This window comes from Marmota flaviventris, chromosome 5 (assembly GCF_047511675.1).
Source record: "Marmota flaviventris isolate mMarFla1 chromosome 5, mMarFla1.hap1, whole genome shotgun sequence".
NCBI lineage: Eukaryota > Metazoa > Chordata > Mammalia > Rodentia > Sciuridae > Marmota > Marmota flaviventris.
In genome coordinates, this window is record NC_092502.1 from 49,153,463 (window position 1) to 49,172,391 (window position 18,929).

Genomic DNA, 18,929 nt, shown 5'->3' on the forward strand with positions numbered 1-18,929 from the left:
AAATAAATGTCCATTAACAACTAAAAAAAAAATTTTTTTTAAATAGTTACTTAGATCATGGAACAGACATACATACACAGTAGACAGAACTTTGATGAAAGCAGAAAGGCAACTTAATGAAGAAAGAATAATTCTTTCAACGGGTAGTGCTAGAACAATTGAATGTTGAAATGTTTTAAAAAATGAACCTAGAGACCTCACATTTTACAAAATTTAATTCAGAATGGATCATAGGACCTACATGTAAATTGCAAACAATTAAACACGTGCAAAAAAATCTAGGTGTCATGGGTTTGATGATGAGTTTTTAGATACATCACTAAATACACAATCCATGAGAGAAATGCTGAATACAGGACTTTTTAAAATTAACCTCTTCTCAATATCTGAATGGCAAAAAAGTATACAAAAAGGTGATCATCATAAATAATCATCAAGGAAATGCATGCTGAATTTGCTGTAAGGCGCCACTCTATACACAAATGGCCAAAATTAACTAACTTGAGAATATTAAGTGTTGACGAGGAGGTAGAGAAACTAGTAACTTTTCTACGAGTATGTTGCTGATAGAAGTATATAATGAAACAACCACTTTGGAAAACTGGCAGTTTATAATAAAGTTAAATACCTAGCATGTCCCAGCTGTGGATACTATTGCATATATACCCAAGAGAAATGACAATGCATATCTATAAAAAGCTTATACATTAACGTTTTTAGCAGCTTTCCTTATATAATAGGTGAGAATTGGAGACAATTTTTCCAATTGGATGTCCATGAGGAAACTTTATATAATAGAGTACTATTCATCCACTATGACTGGTTAGATCAGATCAACTTAGGTTCCCTCTCATTGTGCCATGGCCAGAAAACTTTCTCTAGGAAATAAGCTGGGGCAGTTGTATGGCTTGTTTCCCATCTTTCAGAGATGGGAATGCCCAATGATGTCCAATCTCTCAAGTCATTTCTTTTCCTTATATTTCATTTGGCTTTTAAATTGTTTCAGGCAAGAAAGCAAATCTGGTCTTATGCCATCTTAGCCATATTATTAAATGGTTTTAACATTTTTCTTTTAACTTTCAGCTTTTACCTGCCATGATAGTGGAGCCACAGTTTTAGCATATGCTCCTAAACATCAACTACTAATATCAGGTGGCAGAAAAGGTTTCACATGTGTATTTGACCTTCTCCAACGACAACAAAGGCAACTTTTTCAGAGCCATGATTCCCCTGTTAAAGCCATTGCTATTGATCCAACTGAAGAGTACTTCGTTACAGGATCTGCAGAAGGCAATATAAAGGTAAACATGAAAAAAATAAAAATTAAAAAAATAAAGGTAAACATGATTGATACCACAATATCTACAAAATGAAAAAAAAAATTAAGAAATCTTAAGTCTTTAATCACTTTGACAATACCAGTCTTAAGTAATAGTAGTATTATTTCAACAGTGCTAATTACTTTTTAAGAAATCCTTTGATAAATTACATTTGAAATTTTTTTATTGCCTTAAAATATGCTTAACTCAAGCTTAAGAAGTAATTTTTCTACAAGTATAAACATATCTCAGACATTAGAACTAGTCTTGCCTCTATATTCTTGAGTTGTTTAATTTACTGGATTCAATTTTCAGTTACTGAGTAATATACTGACATTTTCTTTTATCCCACATTTGTCCCATTTTTTTAATATAATAAAAGTATCCAACCACTCAGTGCCTGAGTGAAGAATTCTGAATGTACCTGGATAAGCCCTGTGCCTAGTTGTCCTTTCAAACTTAGGTTGTTTAAAATGTTAAGCAGCCTTGTTAAAAATGTTAAGGAGATTTATTAAAGGTACAAATTGCAGAAATACTCAGTTGTGAAGTCCAAGGTTCAGGAAAGTGCATACTTACTGGGTTTTTTTTGAGGGTCCTGTGGCCCCATTTGGAAATGGATAAATCAGTTTAGACTAGTCTCCATGTAAAATAAGTGGTCAGCAACCCTACACCAGGGATCTGGTGTTTTAGAATTCATTAAGCAATTAGCATATTTAGTGCAATAAGATGGACTTCTAATGCACTAAAAAATGACAAAATCATGGAATTTGCAGGGAAATGGATGGCATTAGAGCAGATTATGCTAAGTGAAGATAGCCAATCCCTAAAAAACAAATGCCAAATGTCTTCTTTGATATAATGAGAGCAACTAAGAACAGAGCATGGAGGAAGAGCAGGAGGAAAAGATTAACATTAAACAGAGACATGAGGTGGGAGGGAAAGGGAGAGAAAAGGGAAATTGCATGGAAATGGAAGGAGACCCTCATTGTTATACAAAATTACATATAAGAGGTTGTGAGGGGAATGGGAAAAAAAAAAACAAGGAGAGAAGTGAATTACAGTAGATGGGGTAGAGAGAGAAGATGGGAGGGGAGGGGAGGGGGGATAGTAGAGGATAGGAAAGGTAGCAGAATACAACAGTTACTAATATGGCATTATGTAAAAATGTGGATGTGTAACCGATGTGATTCTGCAATCTGTATTTGGGGTAAAAATGGGAGTTCATAACCCACTTGAATCTAATGTATGAAATATGATATGTCAAGAGCTTTGTAATGTTTTGAACAACCAATAAAAAAAAAATCTTAAAAAAAAGACTTCTAATTATTAAAACTGGTAATTTTCATAACTCTCAGCTAGAAAAAAAACAGAACTATAGAAATTTGAAAAGGTTTTTCTTAGAATCAAAGTAAAAAATTAAAAATATAAATTGCATTCAGAAACCATAATTTAATAAATTCATGTACAGAGTAGTAAGTTTTTTTTTTCTAATGATGACAATAAAATCAGGAAATAAATTAGTTTTCTAAATCTAAAATTGATGTTCTATAGCTTGGGAGGCTAAAGCAGGGGGATCACGAATTCAAAGCCAGCCTCTGCAAAAGCGAGGCACTAAGCAACTCAGGGAGACCCTGTCTCTAATAAAATACAAAATAGGGCTGGGGATGTGGCTTAGTGGTTGAGTACCCCTGAGTTCAATCGCCAGTACCAAAAAAAAAAAGTAAAAATAATAAATAACATAGATGATAGATGTTCTAAAACTATATAAGTAATTCACATAAATAAAGATACTTATAATTTTAAAAAAAAATTTTTAGTTGCACATGGACACAATATCTTTATTTTGTTTATTTATTTTTACATGTACTGAGGATTGAAACCAGTGCTTTATATGTGCGAGGCAAGCGCTCTGCCACTGAGCCACAACTCCAGCCCTGATACTTATAATTTGCTTTAGAAATAAACACATTTATTTAGATATGGGCTGAAAATAGAAAATCTAAGTAAGTATTCTGAAGTTTTAAGAGCTGATGTTTGTCTTGTAGTTAAAGCATAGCTTTACCAGGATGGAGAGCCTCTAGGTGTTTTCCTCTTTTCAGCATTCTGATAGCTAGGTACTCAGTAGTACAAAAACAGGAGTAGAGTATTCCACTATACATGTAGAGAGCAAAAGCTCAGCTAAGAAATAGAAAATTTTTATATTTTAGTCTCTGTAATACTAAAAGTTTCTGTGGCATTGTACACTTAACCTTCATATAATTAGGTTTTCTCATCTCCTATGCAGGGTTAATACTACCTTATTAAAAGATACTATCAACCCAATTTTCATTTTGTTCATAATGTTTTTCAGATTTGGAGTCTTTCTACTTTCAGTCTTCTCCACACTTTTATCAATGAACATGCTCGGCAGTCCATTTTTAGAAATATTGGAACCGGAGTGATGCAAATTGAGACAGGACCAGCAAATCACATTTTCTCTTGTGGAGCTGATGGAACAATGAAAATGAGGATATTGCCAGATCAATTTAACCCTTTAAATGAAGTGTTAAAAAATGATGTGAAATTTATGCTGTAATATTTTTACAAAAAAGATGTATAATTTATTACCTGTTTGGTGGAAGTTACCAATAGATGTCATGTACAGTAATCATTCTCTATACCACAAATAAGCTCTTGCTTTATTATTTTAATGTTTATTTTATGGAGCTTTGCCCTTGATGCACTGATGCCTTAAAAAATAACAGAATCATTCAGAATTAGATTATATTGCCTAAAGTAGAATGTGTAAGTAATGCTATAATAATACATATTTATAGTATGGTGTAGTGAGTATGTCATAGAGTTAAAGGAGTTTTGTTTTCTTATTGTTGATAAACTCTTCTGCAGATCTCTCTGCATGAATTTGAGAGTAAAAATACCCTTTAAGTAATGGCAGTTGCACATAATAACTCATCACTTAATCCACTCTTACTTCCTCTATCAGGCATATGCATCTCGGACTCTTTTCCTCTTAATGATAGATTGATATTTGAGTAAGAACTCAATAACATCTCTTTTAAAACTGTCATTGGAACATAAATGATAAATAAGCCAAATGGCTCATATGTTAAGTTTTCATCAATTTCCCCTCTAAAGCCCAAATTGTGTGTATGTAGATGTATTTGTGTGTATGTATATGTGTATATATGTGTATATATATATATCTTACGCATCTTAGTTGAACTTCATTTGTATGTATATAAGAAAAAACTACATATCTTTTCTTGTGTTTTGTGCCATAACAACTACTGCCACCAGAATAATAACTTTTTTTGCAACTGTTTTCTTCATTTAAGAAAATTTTTTTGAATTCCATTCTAATTTTCAGATAAATTTCCAGATGACTTCTAAGATTATTTTAAAGATTACATAGAGTCAAGTAAGTCTTAGCAGGCAATAAAGATTCTGTGTTGGCACATGTAAAACACTTAAAAGTTTATCATTTTGTCAGAAGATATTTGAGTATCTACAGAAATTTTACTTAAATTTTATCTTTATTTCTTATTTTTTAGGTGCTTTTTAATCTTAATATTCTGAAAACCTTATAGCAGTGTTTTTAGAAATAAATGTGAAAAGAGTCAAATTAGTATTTACAAATGTAAAATACCCTCCAGACCTACCATTAATAGAAAATAAACTAAACCTTATTATTTTATTATTTTTGCCAAAATACATTATTTTATTATAAGATATGACCAAAATATTTAAAATGCACTATACTTATGTATGCTAATCCTATTTGTTTCATGCTATACCTTTTCTGACTCAGAATTATAGAAAACTTGATAAATACTTGATTTTAACCAATGAGACAGGAGGCAAAGGGGACTAAGTGTTTAAGGGACAACTGTATAATATTTAGCTTAAATTTATTTTGTTCATTAGGAACTATAAATTAAGAGCATTTTTATGTAATGAGATATGGACAACTATTATCTTGGAAATTAAACAGTCAAAGCAAAGAAATGAAGGGCTGGTAAAATGAATTTTGTAATATCCTCAGGATACTTTTATCATAAAAGTATATTGTTAAAGATTTTGTAAATTGTATTTCATAATTTTAAATGTATTGAGCAAGTTGCAGTGAAACACTGTTATTATGTAGCGAGAGTTTATAAACCTGTTCCTATAAATTGTGCAATAACAATATATTACTATTTTGCCATGGAGAAATCTGTGACAACCATTGCAAATAATATTATTGTTTGGTGTAGTTAAGCATAAGTTATTTTTCAGTCATTTCTTCACAAATCAAGATTCAAAAGGCTATAAACACTTTCAGTGAGATAGGAAATTTACTATTGTGCTTATTAGAACAAAAGGCATTGGGGATGAACTATTAATAGTATTTTAATTGAGGGTTTATATGAATAACCATAAATTATGTAAGCCCATATGTATTTACAACCAGAGTCATAATATTTTAAATAAACAATCATGCAGTGACTTTTTTGGCATGCTATTGTTTTAAGTAATATTTGTGCCAATTTAGTTGACTTTAAATATGTGACATTTTAAAATGGAGGATTTATATATTTACATGTGATTAATGTAGGGAGGATTGAATAACCTTCTCAAATACCCTGTTCTTCCTTTTCTACAACGTTTTCATCTAATAGGAAAGCATTTATCAAGAAAGATGGGAGGGCTGGGGATGTAGCTCAGTGGTAGAACAGTTACCTTGAATGTGTAAGGCCCTGTGTTCAAACTGCAGTATGAAAAAGAAAAGAAGAAGAAGAAGAAGAAGAAGGAAAGAATATGGGAATAAAAATAGTTAAAAGGGACATATGTATATGTAAAATTTTATTATCCGTATATGTGAAATGAGAACCCCAAATACATTGTTTAATTCTGTTTTATGAGAATTTGGTTCTAACATTTCACAATACTGCAAGTCTCATTTTCTGGAAGGTAGGACTTTTCTTATCTAGCACCATGAGATAGTCACCTTCATCCTCCATTTTGGCCACCCACTTTTTTAAAATATTTTTTTTTCTTAATAAAAGAAAGTTTGCAGAAATTTCTCAAATTGGTCTCAGCAATTGAAATGATACAAAGATACACATTAAAAGAAAAGCCTTATACAAACTTAGGGCAGGAATGATGTTTTAACAGGATTACAAACCCAGGCAGACATGTTTTACTAAACAAAAAAAATGTCATAGGACAGGAGATCATAGTCCAACTTAAAAGAAAAGTGGACCAGAAGAAATATTTTAGAGTGATAGGAAATGTCAGTGGTCCTGTATACAAAGTAACTCGAATTTTTTGGAGAAGGGTCAAACTGTGAATAAGTATTCCCCAAAACAGGACATTGAAAACAATTAACAGTCATAAAGTATGTTCATTCTCATTAGTGGTTAATAGAATGTTAGGGGGGAAAAGCAACAATGAAAAGGCGTATATTACTTTATTGTACTTTGCAAATAGTGTGCAAAAATTTTTACAAACTAAAGTTTTGTGGTAAGCGTGCATTGAGCAAAACTATTGAGGTCATTTTTCTAATAATTTGTGTTCAATTCATCTCTCACATTTTAGTAATTTTGTAATATTTCATACTTTTTTATTATATCATGGTTATTAGTAATCTTTGATGTTAATATTATAATTGTTTTGGTACACTACAAACTACACGCATATAAGACTGCAAACTTAGTCAACAAATGCATTTCTTCTGATGTTCTACCAACTCTATTCCGTTGTCTCTCTCCTTGTCTTCAGGCGTCTCTGTTCACTGAGCCACAAGAGTATTAGGTCAGTAAGTAAACATGCAGTAGCCTTTTTAGTGTTAAAGGAACAGTCACTCACCTTTTCCTTTAAGTCAAAAGCTAAAAGTTATTAAACTTATTGAAGAAAGCATAAAAAAAAAGTGGAGCTAACCCAACAGCTAGGCTACTTGTGCCAAACATCCAACTTGTGAATGCAGAAGAAAACCTCGTGAAGGAAATAAAAAATGCTACTCCAGTGAACGCATGAATTTTAAGAAAGTAAAACAGCCTTATTACTGATACAGAAAAAGTTGTTTTTCTGAATAGAAGATCAAACCAGCCACAGCATTCCTCTAAACCAAAATCTAATCTAGAACAAGGCCCAGACTTCAATTTTATGAAGGCTCAGAGAGTTGAGAAAGCTGCAAAAGAAAAGTTTGAAACCAGCAAGGGTTGCTCTGTGAACTTTAAGGAAGCCATCTCTAGCAAAGTGCAAAGCAAAGCAACAAATGCTGATAATAGAAACCGCAGCAATTATCCAAAACATTTTGCCAAGATTGATGAAGGTGGCTTCACTAAACAGATTTGCACTGTTGATAAAACAGCCTTATATTGGAAAAAAAGATTTCATCTAGAACTTTGAAAGCAAGAGAGAAGAAATCAAATGCTTGTCTTCAAAGCCCATCCTGATTTTCCTGTTAAAGAATAATGCATCTGGTGGCTTTAAATTTAAGCCAGCGCTCATTTACTATTCTGAAAATCCTAGATGGAACCCTTAAAAATTATACCAAATCTACTCTGCCTATGCTCTATAAATAGTACAAGGAAGCCTGGCTACAGCTCATCTGCTTACAATATGATTTACTGAATATATTAATCCCATTGTTGAGATTTACTGGTCTGAAAAAAAAATAGTCTTTTCAAAATGTTGCTACTATGCACCTAATCACCTAGGAGCTCTGACAGAGTTGTATAATGCTTTAATGTTGTTTTCATGCCTGCTAACATTATATTAATTCTGTGGCCATGGATCAAGGAGTAGTTTTGACTTTCAAGGCTTATTATTTTATAAAACACATTTGTAAGACTATAGCCTCCATAGGTAGTGATTCCTCTGATGGATTTGGACTGGGCAAAGTAAATTGGGAATCTTCTAGAAAGTCTTCACCATTTTAGATGTCATTAAGAATATTTGTGATAAGAGGTCAAATGTCAACATCAATAGGAGTTTAGAAGTGGATTCCAACCCTCATGAATGACAGTGGTTCAAGACTTCAGTGGAGGAAGTAACTAGGTATAGTAAAAATAGCAAGAGAATTAGAAGTGAAGCCTAAAAAAAAAAAAAAGTGGGTGAATTGCTGCAGTCTCATAGTAAAATTTAACAGATGAAAAGTTGCTGCTTATGGAAGAGGAAAGTGGTTTCCTGAGGTGGAATCCAGTTCTGGTGAAAATGCTATGAATGTTGTTGAAATAAAAATGGATTTGAATATTACACAAATTGAGTTAATGGAGCCAGTGGCAGGGTCTGAGAGGATTGACTCTGATTTTGACCCCCAGGTTCTAGTGTGGATAAAATACTATCAAACAGCATCACATGTAACAGAAATCATTCATGAAAGAAAGAGTTAATTGACACAGAAAACTTTATTTTTGTCTTAAGAAATTCCTGTCAGATATGGTAGCTCTTGCCTTTAATCCCAATATCTCAGGAGGCTGAGGCAATAGTGTTGCAAGTTCAAAGCCGGCTTCAGCAACTTAGCAAGGCCTTAAGCAACTTAGCCAGTCCAAAATTCCTACAGCTACCTTAGCCTTCAGTAGCTGCTACTGTGATCAGTCAGTAGCCACTGACTTCACGGCAAGACTCTATCAGTGAAAAAATTACAACTCACTGAAGAAGCAGGTAATTATTAACACTTTGAAATTTTGGAAATGTTTTAAGATTCATGCATTTTTATACAATGCTACTACACAATGAATAGACCCCGTTATAGTATAAACATAACTTACAGGCATTGGGAAACCAAAACATTCATGTGACTGGCTCTTTTGTGGTCTAGAGCCAAACCTGCAGTTTATCTTAAGTATGCCTGTAATACCGTTTTTCATTACACTGGTATATGGTCCTAACAATGACAGCATTCATTTTGGTGAAGATGCAGGGAAATGGGCACACTCAATACTGCTGGCAGAACTACAAAGTGGTACAAAATTACATGGATGTGTATTAAAATTGAATACACATCTGTCAGTGGACAGCCTTCTTTTGAGAAATTATACTATAAAAAAGCACTCATTCACAAAATTATATACACAGATATTTATTGAAACATCTGAGGGAAAACTAGATATAAACTAAATGATTACCAGTAGGTAAATGATTGAATAAATTGTGGTACATCCATATAATGGAATATTGTCTCAACACTAAATGACCTGAGAAAAGTTTGGTAAGAAAAATAGATTACAGCACAAAGTAAAAGCTGTAATATCCCATAATTTTAGAGGATTTTTGGTGTATATTTATGTTGAACAGAGAAATGTGTCTGGAAAAATACAACACTTTTTTTGTGTTGTTTTGTGTTTTTTCTAGTACTGGGGATTGAACCCAGGGATGCTTAACCACTAAACAACATCCTCAGTCCTATTTTGTATTTTATTTAGGAAAGGGTCTCACTGAGTTGCTGAGTGTCTCACCGTTGGTGAGGCCAGCTTTTAATTCCTAATCCTCCTGCCTCAGCCTCCAGAGCCGCTGGGATTACAGGTGTTTCCCACCATCCCAGGCCAAAATACAATTTTTTTTTAAGAGAGAGAGAGAATTTTTAATATTTTTTTTTTTTTTAGTTTTCGGCGGACACAACATCTTTGTTTGTATGTGGTGCTGAGGACCGAACCCGGGCCGCACGCATGCCAGGCGAGCGCACTACCACTTGATCCACATCCCCAGCCCCCAAAATACAATATTTTTAACAAGTGATGGAGGGAACATATTTCTAAATTCCTTTTAGCCTGTCTCAGTAAAGCAACACCAAAGACAGTTTGTGAGTATATGATAGGGGGAAAAACTTATTTTTTATATCAAATAGAATTGAATGACTTTGGAAACTGTTCAGTTGACTAAAATGGTCTTGGGTCAGAAACACTTTTGGATTGTTGAAATATGTTCAATGCTTGAATTTAAGCTGAAAGTTTAAAAAAATATTGCTCTTGAGTAATTGTAAAAAAATTATCAATTATGTAAATGTGTTGGTTAGTCTTTTAGAAATATAGATTTCAATACCTGTTTTCAAAGCAAAATCTTACCTTTGAACTTTTCAAGACATCATTTTCTGCTTGGTTTTCTCTACTATGTTTTGATGTATAATTCAGTGAGCTGGATGCTGAGTTAGAGCATTGCAGGGGTTTTATAAGACTCTTTCAAACAAAAACACTTTCTTAAGTTCTCCTACTGCAAATACAGATGAGTCATAGAAATGATTGTCAGCAGGGTGTGGTGGCGAATTCCTGTAATCCCAGTGGCTCCAGAGACTGAAGCAGGAGAATCGAAAGTTCAAAGCCAGCCTCAGCAAATTAGCAAAGCCCTAAGCAACTTAGTGAGACCCTGGCTCAAGATAAAAAAATAAAATGGGCTGGGGATATGGGTCAGTGGTTAAGTGCCCTTGGGTTCAATCTCTTGTACAAAGGAAGAAATGAAATGATTGTCTATTCAATGTATAGGTCTATTCAATGACCTATGTAACAATACTCAACTAGTGTATTGTATTGGCCCTGGACATGTGCTAAATATTTCTTTTTAATTGTTTGTAATCTACTCGGTACCATATCTAAAGATATTTTCTTTTTGAAGCCATACCTCATTTTCAGTTTATTCTGTACATGAGGAAAAATAATTTTTTTTTTCAGAACTTGGAACTGAACTCATGAATGTTCTACTACTGAGCTCCATCCCCAGCCCATTTTTATATTTTGAGACGACTTACTAGGTTGCCCAGGTTGGCATCAAACTGTTGATCCTCTTGCCTCAGCTTCCCGAATTGCTGGGATTAAGACATGCATCACTGTGCCCAGCTAAGAAAGATAATTCTTAAAATAGCATCTAGTTCTGTGTATTTTTGTTTTAGTCTGTTTTCCAGAAAATGCACCAAGTTATTATGGTCATTCAGACATGAAGATAACTTATATAATTACAATATTTTTTAAGTAACTTATATAATTACAATATTTTTTAAGACTCCAAAAGGACTCTCCTAATGAGAACCTTGATGGGAATAAATTGATGGGAATAAAATGCTCCAATATTTACCCTAGAGAAAACTTCATGTGTAGGTGGTAGAGCTCTACAAATGAGGAACCTCTTTTGAGAATAAGTTCCACCATAGAGCACAGCTTAGCAAGGGAATTTAGAGCTAGATTTTAGCCCACACATTCCATTTTACTATGTGTGGTACATAAATTGCACAATCATTTACCATTGCCCTGAATCTTATAGTCAAGTCTTAAGATTCTTGCAGAATAAAGAGAGCCACCTAAATTTCAGATATTTTACACATCACTACCCTCAGAAAGAATTATTCAAAGACCATTTCTAAGCATATTAGTTGACAGAGAATGCAATAAGCCCTAAATTGCACATATTTAGGAAATAAAGATCTATAACCCCCAAACCTCACACTTCAAAAGAAAAAGATTGTTTGGAAGTGGGGTACACAGTAGTGCTGACAGGTTCTACTGTAGTGATACAATATGAACTTGAATTCAGCAGAGGGTCTCATTTTGAATGGTGAAACACAAGAGGTCATAACTCTGGCTACTATAGAAAATAAGGACTTGGGGGCTGGAGTTGTAGCTCAGTGGGAGAGCACTTGCCTAGCACATGTGAGACACTGGGTTCCATTCTCAACACTGCATATAAATAAATAAAATAAAGGCCCATCAACAACTAAAAAGATATATATTTTTAAAAGGGGGCTGGGGCTGGGGGCTCAGTGGTAGAGAGGCACTGGGTTCGATCCTCAGCACCACATAATAAAAAATAAATAGGGGCTGGAGTTGTGGCTCAGTGGTAGGAGCTCACCTAGCATGCACGAGGCACTGGGTTCAATCCTCAGCACCATATAAATGTAAAATAAAGATATTGTGTCCACCTAAAACTAAAAAAATAAATATTTAAAAAATAAATAAATAAAGATACTGTGTGTTCATCTACAACTAAAAAATAATTTAAAAACAGAAGGGCTTGGGAATTTTACATCTTTATACATGAAAGTTGAGAAATTAGCTCTGGGGAAAAGGGAGGCATCAAAGGAAGAGATAATGTCCCTTAGAGGCTTATTGATAAAGGGGAAAAAAGTGAATATAAATAAGGGCCCTATTTATCAAGTCAAACCCAAAAGAGACAATTATCCCTTCAAAGGCACTTTTTAAAAAAAATAAATTGATCTTTATATTACAAATAAAACATTGTGCTCCTGAACTAAAAATCAGTAACATCCCCCCAACTCATCTTCTTGTGTATAGGAATACATACTACTGTGATTATATGTATAGGGTTTGCACTGTGGTGGTGGGGATTCATCTCTATACAAATTTACTATACAAACATACAAATATACATTTATTATACAAATATACATCTCTATACAAATTTTTTAAACATGTAGAGCCACTCCATAAATGACGTAATGAAATAGGAAAATGGTAACTCAATGCATTCCAACTTGGATTAATATTAATGAAACTAGCAACTGCATTAATGAAAGACAGGAATTGGAAATTTAAAAATTTGTAGGAATGGACAGTTGGAAGATGTATAACAGGACCTGCATGAATTCAGGAATGACACTGAAACAGGTAAACATCTCATAAATTAACAATTATAACAGGCCCAAGGGAAAATAGATATATTAGAAGTACATATTGAAGAAAGAGGATAAGAAAAGAGAAAAAACCTTTAAAATATTGTAAAGAAAGTGATAGGTATAGAAAAAGAAAAAAAAAAAACTGTTTATTGAAGGGCAGATCTCTAGATAAAACCCAAGAGCTACAAGTGAGGGAAACATAACTTTGAGCCAGGATTATGCTCAGGCCTTGAAACTGAATGGAATTTGCTCTGCTGATTTTTGAAATTGCTTTTGACAATATCTAGCACTAGAAAATAACTGGACATGAGAACACAGAAAATGTCACTCATACTCAGAGGAATATCAGTCAAAAGAAACAGACTCAATAATGACAGGCATGATTGAATTAATTTAAAGGGTGTGGTACTTAAAACAGTAATTATTATAGAGGAACTAAAGGGGGGAAAACAGTAAAAGGAGATGCTAAAAAAAAAAAAAAAAAACTATAGGCAGTCCCAGACTTACTGCTGGGAGCCATTAGCCAAGTAGGTATGACAATTTCCTTGCCAGCGTACCCCATGTTGCTTAGTGGAAGGACTCATGGAAATAGGACATTTTGCAGTGACATTGCATGTAGGTGACCTTGCTCAAGGACCAGGGTGGATCCGGGTTTAGGGTGTTCCCGGTTTAGGATAATCGGGTTTAGGGCGTTCCCGGTTTAGGTTCCAGGTTTAAGGTTTAAGATTATTCCTGCTGGGAATAGGGCGTATCCTGCTGCCTGAGTTCCCCTTGAGTTCTCAGGGATTCAGACAGTATTTTTTGGGAGATAGAAGCCCAGTGGATGTGGATTTGGGCAGAGAATGTGGATTTCCCCAGAACGTGATTGTAGACGGCTGGTGTGAGTTCGGGAATAAAGAGTTGCTGTTTGAATCTACAAGCTGTGTGGTGGCTCGTGATTGTGTGCCCAGCCAGACTGCGGCATTTGGCGGCCCGTACGGGGAACTTCTGAAGCTTAGAGGTAAGTGAAATTTCTCACCCTTGAGGAAGAGAGAAAGAATGGGTGAACATTTCAAAAAACAATGTGTTCTCGTTTTGATTTATTTTGTTTTTATTTCAAGTTGCCTGTTCCTAGAACTTTCTCAGGCAAACTGGGGAAAATGGTTGACTCAAGGTTTGAAGTTGTTCGCCTCCGAGCAAGAGAAATTGTTAGAGGAAAGAGGCACCCCAGTGAGACCAAGAACAATTAGGGCATATGTTGATACAATACAAAAATGTAGCCCATGGCTTTTTAAAGATGAGTTATTAAGTATATCAATGGGACCATCATGGTATCCTGTAGAAGGATTTTTCTTCAAGAAAAAGATGGCTAGTTCTGTTTACTACACTTGTCTAAGATCTTGGTTTTTACAGACATCTGATTAATTTACAAAGCTAAAGTGTTAAAATATCAACCACTAAATATGAAATCAAGTACTCTTCACTTATTAAGTTCCATAAGGTAATATATTTAAACATTATGTGTGTTTTCATAAATTGGTAAATGGAAAAAAGTTTTAATATTGCTTTGGTCTGTGTCTTTGCTAAAACAAGGTTACTAAGTGTTAAGATTCTATCATGTGTAATTTATATACAAAGAGTATAAGAAGTTTCAGTTGGGTTTCAGTTATAGTATTATAGTACCATTAAAAAAATGAAAGTATTTCATCTTATTAAAGTGGAGTAATTTGTCTAAATCAGAAATTTTATAAGGGTTGTTTCAAAATGTGAATTTATAAAAAGGGTTAACAGCTACAAAAGAGATATTAAAAGATTGAAGATGTGAAAATATATTGTAATATAAAGGTTAAAAAAAATAAATGTTTCTAGATGAGATAATCTCTGTGTGGTAAAGTAAAAAGTTGTAAAATGCCATTTAAAAAGATTTTGAGGAAACTAGACTTAATTTAAAAGCTTGAGAAAGGAAGAAATTTAAAAAGGTATTTGTACATGGCAGATTGAGACAAAGCTTCTCAATGGAGTTAAGAAAAAAAAAAAGCCTTTGGTTGAAGGGCAGCCATGTAAACTAACATTGAAGCGATTTAAACAAAATCTAAGCCTCGTTTAAAAGAGTGAAGTTGTAGGTGGTGAAAAAGTACATTTAAAAGTACAGTATAGATGATAATTGAAAGGCTTTAAAAGGTTAAATTGAAGGTGGTCGAGACACCTTCATGGCGGAAAAAAGAAAAAAGAGATATAAAAAGATTCAAGATGTGGAAATATATTTTAATATGGAAGGTTAAAAGAAAAAGAAATATTTTTAGATGAGATAATCTTTGTGTGATAAAGTAAAAAGTTGTAAAATGTCTAAGTAAGTTGCAAAAGGCTTTAAAAGGTTAAATTGAAGATGGTTAAGATGCCTTCATGACGAGAAAAGATTGTGTCATTCAAAGCCTACTTATTCTTAAAAGCATTACTTAAAAAAAACATGAAAATGGGAAGATAATAGGATAAAAGATATTTAGATTAAAAAGATTACAAATTTGAAGTGAAAAACTTTAAAGACAGAAGTATAGAAAGTTAAAAAGAAAAAAGATAAAGAGGATGTAGAAAGATAAAAAAATGTAGGAAGACAAGAATTTTAAACCCACAAAATAGGAAGAAAAAAAAAACTAGGAGGAAAATAAGCAACTAAGGGTAAATATACAAACCTTAGAAAAAAAACTAGAAGATAGAAATAAGATAAAAAATGGTTGAAAATATCAAGTAATAGAAAATGCAAAAAGCTAAGACAACTATTAGATACAGACATATACTTATTAAAGCAAAAAGAGGGAATTGGAAGGGGGTATATATCCCCCAAAGATAAACTTAAAATAACCCTTTTTACTCTAAACTTTTTAAATTTGGATTCATAAGGACTTAGTGCTGCGGAAAGGCATATGTATCCAAAAAATGTACATAAGCCTAAAGTACTTTGGAAAGATATTCTAACAGGACAATGGAAAGGTCCTGACCCAGTGATTGTCTGGAGTCGGGGGTCTGTTTGTGTTTTTCCACAGGGAGAACAGCAGCCGATTTGGATTCCAGAGAGATTAACTAAAACAATTTCTACAGATCGAAAAGAAGATGATTTGACTCAAATCCATAACAGCTGATATCCAGAACTCCAGCTTGGCCATTCTTACATCTGCGACAGTGATTAACCAGGATGCTTTTTTCAATAGCTATTTTATTATTGCATTTTTCCACATCTTAAAGTTCTATTTTTATTTTTTGAGCTCATACAAACCTAGGTTAATGTTTTTCTGATCAGTTTTATTTTTTGACTGTGGAGTTTTTAAACATTGCAATGGAGATTTCACCTAGGTAAAGCTACAAGGCCTTTACTATTTTCTTATGTGTTGTACGTTTGTGTGCACTCTTGTGTTTTGTGTTGTATGTCTGTATGTGCATATGTCCATATTTCTTATATGAGGAGCGCTCATGAAAAAATGGATCCGAATTATTATTATTTTTTTTATTCACATGATTTAAATGGTTTAATTTAAATTAGGTAAACAGCTGTTAAGGATTGTTTTTAAAGTAGGTTAACAGATCTGTTTGTTTACTTTCACCTTTCCTTTTCATTATATTTAATAATTCTTTTCAGGATAATGTCTCTTTAGCATCATTGCCAGAATTCCTATCTTCATCCCAGTGCCGATGAAGACAAAGATAAAACCAAACTACAGCTTCTATGATAGCTATCATAGTAAACTGTATAAACTGATGCATCAATGAATATAACTCAACAAGTAATGCTCAATCAAGGAGTCAACTTACTTTGGGAGGAAACGGATTTTGGGAGGAAATGGACATACTGATAGATTCCTCCGCTTTGAACTGCTTGCAGAACTTGCCTGGACTATGTAACTATCGTTTGGTGCAGCGAATTGTGGTAATGCTGGCATATCTTTGCTGATGGTGTCACCAGTGATGCAATTTTTATTTCCTTGCCAGCGCATCCCATGTTAATTGTGGTAGTGCTGGCATATCTTTGCTGATGGTGTCACCAGTGATGCAATTTTTCCCAAGGAGCCGTCAATTGGCTTGGTGTCGTGGCATTTCTGTATCCTCCTCCCTTCTGCTAGTGATGGTCTAAAATTTGGGGGCCAATGGCTATATGCTGGACCAGTAGTCAGTGACGGGTATGATCCAATTGCAGTGGTATCAACCTAAGACAGGAGGCTAACTCCTAAAGGTCAGTTTTCCCATGACGGGTAAGAACCATATGTTGAACTGGACAACCTACCAGGCACGGTCCTTAAGCCACATTGCTTGTTGTTTAATTAATCAGAAGGGGGGAGATGCTGGGAGCCATTAGCCAAGTAGGTATGACAATTTCCTTGCCAGCGTACCCCATGTTGCTTAGTGGAAGGACTCGTGGAAATAGGACATTTTGCAGTGACATTGCATGTAGGTGACCTTGCTCAAGGACCAGGGTGGATCCAGGTTTAGGGTGTTCCCGGTTTAGGATAATCAGGTTTAGGGCGTTCCCGGTTTAGGTTCCAGGTTTAAGGTTTAAGATTATTCCTGCTGGGAATAGGGCGTATCCTGCTGCCTGAGTTCCCCTTGAGTTCTCAGGGATTCAGACAGTATTTTTTGGGAGATAGAAGCCCAGTGGATGTGGATTTGGGCAGAGAATGTGGATTTCCCCAGAACGTGATTGTAGACGGCTGGTGTGAGTTCGGGAATAAAGAGTTGCTGTTTGAATCTACAAGCTGTGTGGTGGCTCGTGATTGTGTGCCCAGCCAGACTGCGGCAACTTACCATGATTCAACTTGTAAGTTTTCCTCTTTAAAATATGTATTCAGTAGAAACCATGCTTTGAAATGTGAACTTGATCTTTTCCCAGTCTAATGATATGTGACACATTACTCCTCAAGATTCCCAGTTGTAAGCTAATCAAAGTGTCCTGAAGCATGTTTCAGGAAGGCTGAGTTAAGCTATGATATTCAGTAGGAGACATGTATTTAATATGTTCTTTTTTAGTTGTTGATAGACCTTTATTTTATTTATGTATTTATATGTGATGCTGAGAATCAAACCCAGTGCTTCACATATGCCAGGCAAGTGTGCTACTGCTGAGCCAGGCCACAGCCCATTTAATGTGTTTTTGATTTATGGTATTTTCAACATAAGATGGGTACAGCAGAATTTAAACTTATCAAGTTGAGGTGCAACTGTATATTGAATTTATAGAGCTGAAAATATATGAAATTAAAAGTTTGTGGACAGGGTAAATACTAACTTAGGCATTCTGGAAGACAAGATCAGAGAATGTAAAGACATGGCAACTGAAGCTATCCAAGATAAGCAAAGAGGCAAAGATTGGAGGAAAAAATACAACACAAAGTAACATTGATCTGTTAATGGTGCTATAATAGCTAGTGGTATGAGTCATATAGTTTGAATTGCAGAAGAGTAAGAAGGGGATGAAAAAAACAGGTGAAGCTTAAAATTTTCAAAATGTGATGAAAACTAAAAACCTGGAAATACAAGAAGCTCAAAACCCCTAATACATACATCATGACCAAGGCATATTGTAATCAAGTTGCTGAAAATCAGTGTTTAAAAAAAAATGAGAAAAGCTTAAATGCAGCCAGAGGGGCAGGGGAAGGCACTGCCTGGGGGGCGGGAGGAAACACCAGTTTCTCTGAAACTATGAAAGCAGGAAACAACGGAAAAACTGTCAAACAAAAATCCATATTCTGCAAAAGTATCCTTTGAAAATTAGGCAAAATAAAGCTCTTTTCAGACAAAAAAAAGCTAAAACATTCTGTTTTAAGAAGATCTGAACTACAAGCAATATTAAATGAAGTTCCTCAGACAAGGACATAAAACACCTGATGCAAACTTGGTTCACTAAAAATTTGTGAACCCTAAATATAAGAAATAAGTGGGTAAATATAAAAAATGCTATCCTGTTTTAATTTCTTTCAAAGACAAATGATTAAAGCAAAAAAAGTGATTTTGGTAGAAGGTAGTTAATTGAAGTAAGGAATATG

The 18,929-nt window shown here is 34.2% G+C and overlaps 1 protein-coding gene across 2 annotated transcripts in view; it reads left to right on the top strand.

The window, feature by feature from the left end:
* Dmxl1 (Dmx like 1) overlaps positions 1–5,804 on the top strand; it is a 165,721-nt gene extending 159,917 nt beyond the window's left edge. For both annotated transcript variants that reach the window (XM_027941104.2, XM_027941105.2), the window contains 2 exons: positions 1,084–1,301; positions 3,670–5,804. In XM_027941104.2, coding sequence (XP_027796905.2) covers positions 1,084–1,301; positions 3,670–3,894 — 443 coding nt within the window. In that variant the 3' untranslated portion in view covers positions 3,895–5,804. The remainder of the gene's footprint in view (positions 1–1,083; positions 1,302–3,669) is intronic.
* The last annotated feature ends 13,125 nt before the right edge of the window (positions 5,805–18,929 follow it).